General features: G+C 41.0%; 1 protein-coding gene across 1 annotated transcript in view; it reads right to left on the bottom strand.

The window, feature by feature from the left end:
• Positions 1–13,837, bottom strand: part of LOC141804143 (solute carrier family 22 member 23-like) — a 44,947-nt gene that overhangs the window by 5,095 nt on the left and 26,015 nt on the right. Inside the window, exons 6-10 of the mRNA XM_074688443.1 lie at positions 13,277–13,404; positions 6,284–6,386; positions 5,370–5,605; positions 2,759–2,791; positions 142–265 (exon numbers count right to left, since the gene is read on the bottom strand). Coding sequence (XP_074544544.1) covers positions 142–265; positions 2,759–2,791; positions 5,370–5,605; positions 6,284–6,386; positions 13,277–13,404 — 624 coding nt within the window. The remainder of the gene's footprint in view (positions 1–141; positions 266–2,758; positions 2,792–5,369; positions 5,606–6,283; positions 6,387–13,276; positions 13,405–13,837) is intronic.

Raw genomic sequence — 13,837 nt, 5'->3', positions numbered from 1 at the left:
GCAGAAATAATCCACATATTCAATCAGGAAAGAGCAAAGAGAAACACACAGCTGTTTTCTTCCTCTGTAGAACTAAGGCACATTTACCATGTTTCATCTTCCCGCTGTTTCCTAACAGTTTTGATGTAACAGTGAGCTTACCTGATCACAGTGGGTGTGATCTCAGCACAGAAGAAGATGCTTAAGTTGCTGACTGCGTGGGAGGAGAACATGCCGATGATGGAGAAGGCAATGGAGAAGTTCTTGTTCAGCTGATCTGAGCTATCTGCAGACAAAGCAGGAAACACACAGTGGGCAATTTGTGCTGAGTAACCAGTGTAATGTGTAAAAGAACAAGAGGGTTTCACATGGGCTGGTTTATAAACTGATACGTAACTCATACGTGCAGCCAACATCAAATACACACTTGAATCTGAGAGACTTTTGTTTAAGTATTCTATTGTTGTTTACTCCAAACAACAATTTAAAGAATCATCGTTGTGAATGGATTAATCTATCTATCTATCTATCTATCTATCTATCTATCTATCTATCTATCTATCTATCTATCTATCTATCTATCTATCTATCTATCTATCTATCTATCTATCTATCTATCTGTTTATTACAATGCACTAAATTTACTTGAAGCTACTTTCACAAGTTTATCTAGATTCTGGCACCTGTGGAAAGGGGAAAATCAGCTTAACTCTCAAAAATGTTTTCCTCTGCATCCTCAGCTAAATGTTTTTCTTTGTGTGTGTTGAAAGTCTATTTCTGATCACAAATCTTCAGAAAATGTAATAACTTCTTACCCAACACCTATCCTGCTTTTGCAGGCTTTAAAGATAACTATGTTGAAAAAAAGAAATATTTTTTAGGGACAGGTACCTTTCACATTTGAAACAATGGGGTACATATGCTCGGTACCTGGTAATAGGTATCAGTACCTAACAGTACCAACTTTCTGTACTTTTGTGTGTTTATGTGGAAATAAATATTAATTTGTTTAACAATAAAATCTCAAAGTTTTTCCGTTTAAAATAATTTTTTCTCAGTTTATAATCTTGCAATGCTGTGTTTAAGTCCCGCATGGAAAATCGCCTTCTCCTCCACACCCTCACAGTCACAAGGATGTGTTTAGGTACCGAAACATGGTACTGTTTGATGTTACATGAATCAGTACTTGAGACTACAAATGGAATTTGGCCAGTACCTGTAAAAGTACCTAATTTGGTACCAGTATATACAACATTTATATATACAAAATTAATTTTTGTATACTACTTAAGGTGAATTTTAAAAATATATATAAATTTAACATCCTAATTGAAACCTCCTGTGGAGACTTTTTAGTTTATTATGAAACAGTCTGAAATTTACACAGGTGCCTCTATATATTTATATATAAACATGGCCAATCATTTCTACTCACTCATTTTAAATGCTTGTTATCACCACACAGTATGAATATCAGACGAAGTGAGTGACAGCACAATGCAGTGACAGCCTTCGTTCAAAGATTCCCAGAAAGGAAGGAACCAAAGTGAATGACCTGCTGAACTGTTAAAAGACATCAAGATATGTTGTTGTTTTGAGTGTTTGTGCATATATTTAGGAGAAAATGAGTTATAAGTGAAGCAGTATTACTCTCTCCACAGGAGGCACCAAATACAAACGTGTTTGTGTTGATTCACAGGAACAGAATGTCACGTTGTGTTCACACCTAATGAAAATACAACCATTTGCACAATTTAATTACGTGTAATGTCAATTTAAAGATGTGAGTAGACTTAAGTTCTTGGTAGTCATTGCAAATGACACCAATTAGGTGGCACAAATTAAGCGTGTCATTCACACTAATGGCACAAATCCAATAGCCATGGATATCCCCTATAGTGACGTAGGACTGAACAGACAAGTGAAAGTTCATTCATCTGTATGAATGCTTCCTGAACTCTTTAACTCCTCATATTTTTTGGGGGAGCAAGATAAAAGGGGGCTTGCTTGGAGAAAAGTAAGTGAGGAGGTCAGATTATCTGATATGCAGTGAAAACCTTTGTCCGTCACTTGAAACCAGCTATCAGTTGTGAAAGCAAGTTAGCCCTGACCCACTCAGTATAACTGGCTTCACCCTGCACCTTGTTTGATGGAAAAGACAGGAAGGAAACCTCTTTGCTGTTGTAGTCAGAAGACTGTGTGAGCTTGTTCAGGTGGGTTTTGATAATATTTCAAAATGTACAACCACAAGTTTGAGTTCAGGTGGTGCAAAAGAATAAATAATTTGACCTTCCAAATCAAAGCTATCATTTATGAATGAGTAAGTTTGAGTTTATGAAGGCAAAAAGAGGATTAGCGGATATTTTGCTGTTATCAGTTTTTTTCTTTCAGCGCTGGTTTTAGTGAGGATATAAGAAGAGCAGAATACAGACATTGATGAACAGAAGAGAAATGAAAAAGGAAGGCTGGTTGTGAGATTCACAGCTCTTTAACAAAGAGACTCACCCTCTCCAACACAAAGAGGATAAATAAGTGAACAGAGAGACATAATTACATCCAGCACTTCATTATGTGTCTCTGCAGGGCCTGGATACTCCAAATGAAATACTGTGAGTTGCCTGGGTGTTGAACATTTCCTTAAACCTCAGAAAAATGGACCATTCAATTTATACTAATGTGAAGCTGAGAGTGATTAAGTGACTGCTTGGGATTGATTGGTTTATCTATCCAATCTAGAAAAATAATAATAATACAACAGTGGAATAGAAATGAGTCATACCGATATTCAGGTGATCGCTGTACTTCCCCAGCACTAGAGGAGAAAGAAAGAGAGAAAGATCAGAAGGGAACACAAACCAGCAAAATCTCAACAATCCCAACAGTGGTAAACATCAGAAACAAAAACAAGAACACGTTAAGCAAATCTTGTCATCACTACATGAGCTGGAAACATGAAACGTAAGCAGAAGCCCTCATATGTTGACCCAGGTTAAACATTAAGTCCCACTCATTTGTCACTGAATAAACTGACGTGTGCGCTGTTTTGATCATCTGGGGAACTTTTTGGTAAACATTGACTAAACAGCAGTTTGTAATCATGTCCGAGTGCTACATTACAACCCAACAAACCAGCACAGGCCTCAGGACATCCACTAACATTTACAGCATGTATGAAGGAGACAGAATCTGGACTGTTGACAGTCAGGACGATTAAAAATTTAGACAGCACGAGCTGCTTCTTGAAACAGCAACATCTATACTGAGGCTCCAGGATTTGGTGTCATTGACTTTATCTGGCTAGTAAATTACTTTGCCTCAAACTTTTGTTCTACATTTGTATTATAACGCCACTTAAAAATGATGTTTTGAAAATACAACTCTGGACAACTCTTCTGGAAAACTTTTAGATGTCTGAATTTAACTACAAATGTTATAGCAAAAGAGTTGGGATGTGGTGTAAAATGTTGATTAAAAAGCATTCACTTCAAGCTCCTCAAGACAGAGGAAGACCTGCCTCTTTCACTGCTCTGCCAATCACGTGGCTGCATGTTTCATACTGGCTCTGTCAGGTTCCCCAGAATAGCTTAATACTAGCATTTTATAAAAGATAAATTTTAAATGTTATGCCAACAACACATTGCTATAAAGTTGGGGCAGAGACAACAAAAAAACGTGTGTAAAGTTAGAAAACACGGAAAGAAACATCTCCCATCTAATTAGGCCAAAAAGCCTAAAGGACAGCATAACTAAATATTTTAGCATTCTTTGTATCATGTTCCTGAGTTTGAAGTGCAAAAAAGGGAGAGGTTACATTGTCTTTAGTACATAATGTCTTTAAAACATGAAGAAATTTCTGGAAAACTGGGACAAAGCTAAAAAAACAGACGCTATGATATTCAACACACGAAGCTCTGCAGTGGAATTCACTACAAGGGCTCAAAATCATTTCTCAAAAAAAAACAGCCTGTTTAGGTTTGTGGACAAAGATGCTCCATGTTATGGAGTTATTTAATGTCTTTTGGGGGGGGATTTTCAAGGGTTTGATATCTATGGAGCCAAATTTGTTTCTTTATTATCCAATCAAAAAGGATAGATTTAAAAAACAAAAACTGAAAACAAATCATAATTTAAAAAATACAAAAAATTATGTTTGCGATTTAAAACGTTATCTTCATAAATTCACAAGTTTAATTTACAAATCAAAATTTTGCTCTCATGAAACACGGAATTCGTTTGCGCTTCCAGAAATTTTGTTTGCACTTCTTCCCAAACTTCATGGGCGGGGCCTCCTCTGAAAACTGTAAGGAGCCTCCTGATTGGCCAGTGTCCCTCGGATAGGGAGGTTTGACAACTTCCGCCCCACATTCTGATGCCGGTACGGAAGAAGCGAGAAGCTGACAGAAGGAGGCAGTCATTGATCATGACAGGTATGTTTTGAGTAACTCTCCTGTTATATTGATGCTTTTAAGGTTGCACTCTTGTCGCTCTTCTTGGGCTGTTTTCCCGAACTAGTAGAGACTGCGTTAGACCACTAGTATGAATTTATGAAGACAAAGTTTTAATCACAGTCATATTTTTTTTGTCTTTTTGATAATATGATTTGTTTGCATTTTTTTGTTTTCAAATCTATCTTTTTTGATTGCATAATAAAGAAACAAATTTGGCTCCATAGATATTTTAAATAAATATATATGGAACAGTGCTGGATTTTTAAATATGCATGTCTTAAAGGTAGAGTCTGCAGGATTTTCCTAAAAAATAAAACGTCAACTTTTACAGGACTAATCCTGCTCAATTTTCACTTTTGGGCCTCTATACATGTGATGTGTTACTGTCTGTGTCTGCCTCGAACCCTCTTCCCAGCCTGTATGTTGATGTTTGATTGTATTGAGATGTTTCTAGAGGTAGAGCAAGCATGGTTACCTCAGCCAATCACAGTGCTTCAAGGGTCCAAGTGTATTTGCATGTTAATTAGCGAGTGGGAGAAGTTATTTTAAGTATTTGTCAAATAGCCCAGTGATTAGCTTGTGCTAACATGCCAAGTCAGATGCACGGCTCTCAAGTCTCTCCCATGTAGAAACGCGATGCTGCAGGTGGTTGCTAGGTTAGTAAATCTGTTCATGTCGTCACACTCTGAGGCTTTTAGTGTGTGCTGCTGCTGGCACTGAGCCAAAAAGGATGAGCCCAGTTAGAATTAGTGTTTACTAACAAGTAATGAAAAATCTTGCAGACCCCACTTTTAACAGGATCAGGAAAACCACAAATTCTGGATTCTTTCCTCTTTTAATTTTTCTCCAACATTAAATCGTGCAGATAAATCAAAACCAACAAATAGGACATTTCTTTCATGTATAATCAGACATGTGTTCTTCATAAAACAGTCCACTCACAGTTGAGCAGTCCCAGCTGCAGCAGAGATGCCAGGGCTGTGATGATCATAAACATGAGAAGTCCGCCTCGCCGGCCCATCAGGCCCACCGCTGGGCACAGCGCCATGCAGGATGCCACTGCGATGCCTGCCATGGTGTAATAGTCTGCATAGAAGTTGTGAAACATGGTGGTCTCAAGGGCCTCGGGGTCCATCATGCTGCGGGCGAAGCAGTGGTGGATCCCGTAGCCTGTTAGCCTGAGTAAATAAAGGGTGATATGATCATGTGCACACGTCATGTCAGAGAATACTGATAGCAAAATAGTCCTTGTGACAAAGAGAATCATGGGTAAATGGTGAAACTGTTGAACACAAATATGAAAATCAAAGAGGAACAAGCAGAAAACAAGGATAAGGAAGAGGAATAAATGGAAAAAGAAATGCACACATGCAAACACTGACTTACTGACACACAGGCACACACCCAAAATGCACACAACAAAAAAGCAGGCAAACACCCACACCCTCTCCCCTGGTTGTCTAATGTTTCATAAGGACACAGCTCATGTAAAATTCATGCTAACTGAGGGAGTCAGGGACACAGAGAAGCAGAGTAAAAGCTGGGTCTGGAGGAGAGAGGAACACAGATCCCTCCTGAGATGAAAACAGAGAGAGTGGGGAAAATATGGAAGGGCAAAATCATTGATGGCTGTTGATCAATGCTGCATCGAGCCAGCAGGTTAACAGTGGCATCTTGACTGTACAAAATGGCGTGTTTGGCTTGACTGGCACTGCCTCACCCTGCACACACATACAAGCACACGCACGCAATTCCCTTTTTCCTCTCCGGGTTAACCGATCCTCCCACACACTGAAACTGACTTTTCACCGTCCAAAGTGATTCTCTGAGACGTAACAGGTCAGACAAACACTTACGAGTTGACACAAAGCACAACGATGTTCTTCCACAGGTTTCTCGTTCCGACCATTTTCACAATGCACGTCTTCTTGGGTTTCTTTTGAAGAGCTTTCTGCAGTTCTGGAAAGAAAGCAAGAAAGAAAGAGTGCATGTTAGATCTGGAAGTTATCTCAAGGTGTTTCATTCCTTTGAGACAAGGGTGTTTGTCTGCACTTGGTGGGTTTTTCTTTTTTTTCAGTCTCTTGCATATAAGTGACATTGATGTCTTTTGTTAAGCTCTTTTGCCTTCAAGTGTTCCCTGCCCTGTTCCTATTTTTCCAGCTTATTTGAATGACCACTAAAAGGTTTTCTCATTGTGTTTTCTTACTTTTCATACACTCTTGGTGCTTCAGGACAACAGCTCTTGAGATACACAACGTAACTGTTAGTGTTGCAGGAGTGTTACCATTTTTGCTTCTCAAGCATACCACAGAGACACTTTGTCATCTGTCGAGGACAATTCAAAATACTTTCACACAGTGTGTTAGTGTGTGCAGAACTAATGCTTTACCATATCAGCCTCAACAATCTGTGATTGTTTCAAATCAGATGATTATTTACTTTCCTGTTTTTTTCTTCCAAAATAAACACTGCGCTGGGAATAATATGCATCCACAAATCCCACATATTTTATGTTATTTTGTTTCATTTTAAAGCTCCCATGAGGAGCTTTTGGCTGTTGGTCAAACAGGATGAAATTGATACTAATGCCTCTACATATACGACTCCAAACACAGTCGATGAGCAACACATTGATTTAAGCGTTACTACAGGGAGAAAGTAAGCAGCAACTTCTGGTCTAAAAATATGAGACAATGCGAAAAATCAGCTGTTTCTTGAGAGTGTCCACTTGTGGCTGGCTACAGAAATACCTGCAGTCACACACATCAAACAAAAAAAATTATATTTTCAACTCACCAGTTTAGAAAATATTAAGATGCTAATTTTGCCCAATCAGAGGCACAGCTCAGCTCACGTTACTGATGGGTGCCCCATAGCTGTTAGGGTGGAGACTCAAAGCCTGCCCCATTTCCAATGAGGCCACGCTAGCTGTTTTGAGTCAAAACTCATGCTGTCTCCCAAATTGCAAACTTCTGCACATACACTCCCTACTTTGTGTGCATAAGTGTGTTCAAAATTAACATTATGAGCACATTGATTCCTCAACTGGTGCACTTAAAACAATTAGAAAATTGAGTGAAGAACGCTGGAAACTTCTCACACTCTATGGTCCCCATGTTGGCTACGCAGAGAAAGGGGTGGGAATGGATCAAACAATGACTGATGAATTTAACCAATGACAAGCAGAAGAACAGCTATAAATGGCTGAGCATGAGTTTCAGGAACAGACAGATGATGTCTACGTCCATTTATTATACAGTCTATTGGAGAAAGTAATAACTAGCATTTTTTGGAAGACTCCTTCTTGACATTTTCCTTCACAAACATTTAAACAAGGGATAGTATTTGGCATTTAAAAGACAGCAGGATCAGTCTTTGTGACTTAAGGAGAGTTGCCCTTGGTTTGAATTCAACCTGCAGCCTCTTTCCTTGCATCACTCTCCACTCTCACCTGTTTCCTGCTCTGTCCACTATCCTGTCTTCTCTAACTTTCATATTTACAGGACAAAACTAGTGTAGATATTAAATTTACCATTTTGTCAACCAGCGGTTCCAAAAATTCATACAAATACCAAAAAACTCCCTGATAGTAGCTTTGACTTGAAACTCCCTTTTTTTTTGTCTACGAATGCTGCAAACTCTGCTGCATGCTTGCTTATAGAGAAGCTATAAAAACAATATTTGCTGAGGAAAAAATTCTTTAGTTTTTCTATGAAATAAAACACTGGCATACATTAAAATATGTCAAATAAATAAAATATATTGTAAGGTTTTTAACCTTATTTTAGCCAGGTTAGTCCTACTGTGGTTTGTGAACTCTTTACAAAGGAGACCTGGCTAGGTATTCTGTAGCATTAAGTTTCTGAATGACAGAACTCACCTGAAACATTTGCATACAAAGAGGATAGATTTCAGATTTTCCACCAAGGATTTCAAAACATTCAGGCCAAATAACTTTGGCACAGAAAATATACACAGATTTCTTCACTGTGACAACATCAGCCTGGTTATAATTTATTGGTTATATCAATATATGTTTGGGTCAAATAAAAGATAAGGAACAATGCTCTTCAGCGAGCCAAGTAAGGACAGCCCTGATTTGTTTCACCCACAGTAAACTCCACGTGTTTCCTTATTGTGCACGTTTCATCCCACGTGACCCTCCCTCAGCTTTGTCTGACAGGTATGACAGCAGGCGAACAGGAACAGTTCCTGCTAGGGCAACACGCCCCTGAGCCAGTGATGATATGTGACATAGCACACTGGGGATGTTTTGATATCAGAGCGCTTGTTGCCACGGAAACACACCTTGGCTTTGTGGTGCTGCATGTTCATGTTGATTCAGGAGATGTTGATTCACACACCAGTGCCTGGAGGTTATCTCCAGCTGTAACGCTGAGGTTTTTCCTCTGACCCTACAAACCTCTGAGTAAGACTGAGATCGGCTGTATGCAAATCACTGTGCTCACTTTCCAAAGACATCCTAATGGGTGGTTACTCATGCGTCTGTCATGTCTGTGTGATCTAAAAGTTCCTCAGCTGTGATGCAACAAGCTATAAGCACATTGTGTGCCCAACATATGATTTAGAGCAGAGCTGTGTGAAGTAGGAAATATTGCTGTACGGGTTGGGGACAGGCGGTTACAATAAAACAAGAAAGGATAATAAATGTCAGTGTTCTTTCCTCAATGCTGCATCAGCACATTTGCAGAGCATTACAAGAGAGCATCTAGTTTCACACTGACTGGTTCCTCTTTGAGCTCTTCCCCAACATTGCCACTGAATGTAAATGTAATAACAGTGAAAACAGACTGAACAAAAATGTCCCCAGGGTCAAAAGGTCAAATGCCTGATCTGCATCCATCGTATAAGATTTTCAAACTGTGTGTGTATAAATTCTGGTCCCTGTATACTTCACTACTACAATCATAAACTGTAACTTTGAACAAAGAGCAAAAGTTGATATAGTGTATACTAGTTTAAATCACCTGCAAAGAACTTTAAATATTGGAAAACTTTGGCGCCACCTGTGGCCATAGTGATACCTTTATCTCTTTGCTAATTTTGATCATTTGCAAGTAATCACAGCAAAGATTATCACACTCATCAAGCAGCTTTGGCAGCATATAGTGATTCACTTCATTTGAAACTAACTCCACAGACTAGGGACGAGTATCAAAAAATGGTTCCTGTTAAGAATTGATAAAAGATGGTTTAACCCATCGACATCATTAGCCTTTATGCTTAATAATTCCCTTGTGTTTTTTTTCTATCACACCAGATTGCTATTTAATGCATTCAACATGTTATACATCTCCTAATGTACCAAAAAAGGATTCGGAAAAATTAGCACTAGCTTGATGCTGACTAACTTCGGAAATTGCAGTGACATGCTAGCGGTTAGCATACGGCAGTATAACATCAATTTTACAAAAGAATTTCAGCTTTTATCACAGAAACATACCACAGTTACTCATTTTAAACCATGCTATCAACTCCAAATGTCAAAATACTAACTGGCAAAAGTTTTCCAAACATGAAGATAGACAAAAAGCTACGTGCAGGTTCATGGCTAACCTCAGCTTCATGACGACATGCTCAATGTTCGAAAAAATCAAAGCAGTGCTATAACCACTTCGAGACACTAGATGGTCTATTTCAGTCAATTACCTTAAAGGGCTGACACGACTTTGCAACATCGCGTGGACATCGGGGGCAGTGCCTCTGGATTGGCAGACCGGGGTGGTGGTCCCTCTTTTTAAGAAGGGGGACCGGAGGGTGTGTTCCAACTACAGGGGGATCACACTCCTCAGCCTCCCTGGTAAGGTCTATTCGGGGGTACTGGAGAGGAGGGTCCGTAGGTTAGTTGAGCCTCGGATTCAGGAGGAGCAATGTGGTTTTCGTCCTGGCCGTGGAACTGTGGACCAGCTCTATACCCTCAGCAGGGTCCTTGAGGGTGCATGGGAGTTTGCCCAACCTGTCCACATGTGTTTTGTGGACTTGGAGAAGGCATTCGACCGTGTCCCTCGGGGAGTCCTGTGGGGGGTTCTCCGGGAGTATGGGGTGTCGGGCTGCTTGTTAAGAGCCGTCCGTTCCCTGTACGACCGGTGCCAGAGCTTGGTCCGCATCGCTGGCAGTAAGTCGGACTCGTTTCCAGTGAGAGTTGGACTCCGCCAGGGCTGCCCTTTGTCACCGATTCTGTTCATAACTTTTATGGACAGAATTTCTAGGCGCAGCCAGGGTGTTGAGGGGGTCCGGTTTGGTGACCTCAGGATTGGATCACTGCTTTTTGCAGATGATGTGGTCCTGTTGGCTCCATCAAGCCGTGACCTCCAACTTTCTCTGGATCAGTTCGCAGCCCAGTGTGAAGCGGCTGGGATGAGAATCAGCACCTCCAAATCCGAGTCCATGGTCCTCAGCCGGAAAAGGGTGGAGTGCCCTCTTCAGGTCGGGGACGAGATCCTGCCCCAAGTGGAGGAGTTTAAGTATCTCGGGGTCTTGTTCGCGAGTGAGGGAAGGATGGAGCGAGAGATCGACAGGCGGATCGGTGCAGCGTCTGCAGTAATGCGGACTCTGCACAGGTCTGTCGTGGTGAAGAGGGAGCTGAGCCGGAAGGCAAAGCTCTCTGTTTACCGGTCAATCTTCGTTCCCACCCTCACCTATGGTCATGAGCTTTGGGTAGTGACCGAAAGAACAAGATCGCGGGTACAAGCGGCCGAAATGAGCTTCCTCCGTAGGGTGGCCGGGCTCTCCCTTAGAGATAGGGTGAGAAGCTCGACTATTCGGGAGGAGCTCGGAGTAGAGCCGCTGCTCCTCCGCGTTGAGAGGAGCCAGATGAGGTGGCTTGGGCATCTGGTACGGATGCCTCCCGGACGCCTCCCTGGTGAGGTGTTCAGGGCACGTCCCACCGGGAGGAGACCCCGGGGCAGACCCAGGACACGCTGGGGAGACTACGTCTCTCGGCTGGCCTGGGAACGTCTTGGGATCCCCCCGGAAGAGCTGGCCGAAGTGGCTAAGGAGAGGGAAGTCTGGGCATCCCTGCTTAGGCTGCTGCCCCCGCGACCCGACCCCGGATAAGCGGAAGAAGATGGATGGATGGATGGACCTTAAAGGGTAACTCCGGTTTTTTGACACCTGGACCTTATTTATAGGTGTGTGCATGCTCATTTACTCACTCAGACAAACATTGTGCAGCTCGGAGTCCTTCAGAAGTTATTTAGATCCAACTGATTTTAGCCGCACTTAGCGGGGGCCACGGCAAGGGAGCTTCAGCGCGGAACATAATCTCTGCAAAATCCCTCATTTCGTCTATATTTTTTCATCCATCGCTATCCATCGTTATCACAAACACACTCCTCTTCTGTTGCCATAGGCGAACACGGTCCACAAACCCACCACCAGTTAGCATTGAGTCGTGGACGTGCTCCTGTTTGTTGTTCTCGAGCCAGCTCTTCGTCTCTCTCCATCTGCATCCTTCTTTCATGGAGCTCCTCGTCCGTGTACTCAGGCCCAAACCGGTAAGGACAACCGTGAAACTCGAAGTCGTAGTCTGAAGACGGTAGACGAGCTGACTTTATGATAACACTGGCGATTGATGGAAGACTATAGCCGAAATTAGTGATTTTGAAGAGATTATGTCCCGCGCTGAAGCTCCCTTGCCGTGGCCCCCGCTAAGTGCGGCTAAAATTGGTTGGATCTAAATAACTTCTGAAAGACTCCGAGCTGCACCATGTTTGTCTGAGTGAGTATATGAGCATGCACACACCTATAAATAAGGTCCAGGTGTCAAAAAAACTGAGTTGCCCTTTAAATAAAGCAGTACGCCAATGTCACGCAACTTTTTACTTCTCTTTATTTATTTACGTCCAGGGATATTGTTGTTGACACACAGAAAACCTGTAGAGCTACTCTTTGATCACAGAAAATTCACAGGGGGAATTGATAAAGGAATCACTTAAGAATCAGATCAATAAGCAGAATCAATAGGGGCACTGGCATAAATATCTTTTTAATACCCAACCCTACCCCAGATATTAAAAAGAACATAAAAGGAACATAACAGGAATTAATCTTCACTCTCATAGTTTTTTTGGGCGTTGTAGGTCAAAAAGATGCACCAGTGTTGATTTCAGTAAGTTTCATGACCGACTTAAAATTCCTCACAGGAGCTTTAAATGACCCTGTGATTGGACAGATTAAAGCCTTTTTAAAACACACAGGAAGAAGATGTCAATTATTGCTTAATTATACAGAAAAGTACTCAGAAAGTAAATTATTCAACTATTCTGATTGAAAATTTATTTCAAGTAGGATGTGCTACATCACTTAATCTGATTCTGAACACTTCAATTCAACACATTTGGATTCAAAACACTTTGAACAAAAGATACAGGAAAACTGATTAGGAGAAGAAACTTTTACATAAATCTTCCACTTAATTCTCATTATCATCCATCTCTAACCAGTCGGTGACAACACCAACAAGCCTTTCTATTCTGTCTATCTGCCACCATGTCAGCTCATGTCCACCAGCCTAGGCTATAATAAAATAAGGAAAGTGGTACACTGTCTTAATGTGGTGTTCAACACCCACTGCTATCTCTGAATGGTCTGTTTCTATGGTAACCAGACAGGAAACTGATATAACCTTGTCAATCTTACCTTTTGTATTTTGGAAAGAATAGCTCTGGAGATACTACAAGACATACGACAGAAAAGATCTGATACAGGCTTTGAAGTGAATGTGTAAAGAAACACTGACTTTATGAATCAAGAATCAATAAAACATCAAAATACAGCTATCATAAATTTAAAAAAAAATGAGTCCTGAGTGTAAATGTTTAAGATACCTGTGAGGATATTGTCAGCATCCAGCTCCATGTTCACGCGGTTTTTCTGTGCAATATGTCCCATGATCCACTTTGAGCGGCCGTACTGCTGGGTGGCCAGCAGCCAGCGCAGTGACTCAGGGAAGATCCTGAGGAAAAGACAGGGGATGTCCTTGTTAATAAGACTATAAATTTTTAAAAAAAACCCTTAGCACTTTTTCAAAGTCGTTTTTCAGGGCTTTTCCATCTTTTATTGGACATGACAACTGAAGAGAGGCAGGAAATACAAGGAGGAGACAGTGAGCAAAGACACTGTAGCATCTGTATGTTGAACACACTTAAATCACTCTGTCAAACCAGCGCTCCGCTCAACACATTATAAACCAAATGCATTAAACCCCTTTTAGTGAATGATAATTAAATCACAAGGTAGACTTTTCAAACGTCTCACAAACATTTAAATGACATTTACAGGGAGCAGGGTCACAAATCAGACTTAACAGATGTATTACAGGGAACAACAAATAAACACACCTGCAAGCCATTTCTGCCCCTGTTTTCATTTCTTTCACTCTATTATCT

The sequence above is a fragment of the Halichoeres trimaculatus genome, unplaced genomic scaffold (genome assembly GCF_033239565.1).
Source record: "Halichoeres trimaculatus isolate MK-OKI-2021-1 unplaced genomic scaffold, fHalTri1.1 fHalTri1_scaffold_15, whole genome shotgun sequence".
Classification (NCBI taxonomy): Eukaryota; Metazoa; Chordata; class Actinopteri; order Labriformes; family Labridae; genus Halichoeres; species Halichoeres trimaculatus.
The sequence above is the reverse complement of the archived record's forward strand: the minus strand, read 5'-3'. Positions and strand labels throughout refer to the sequence as shown.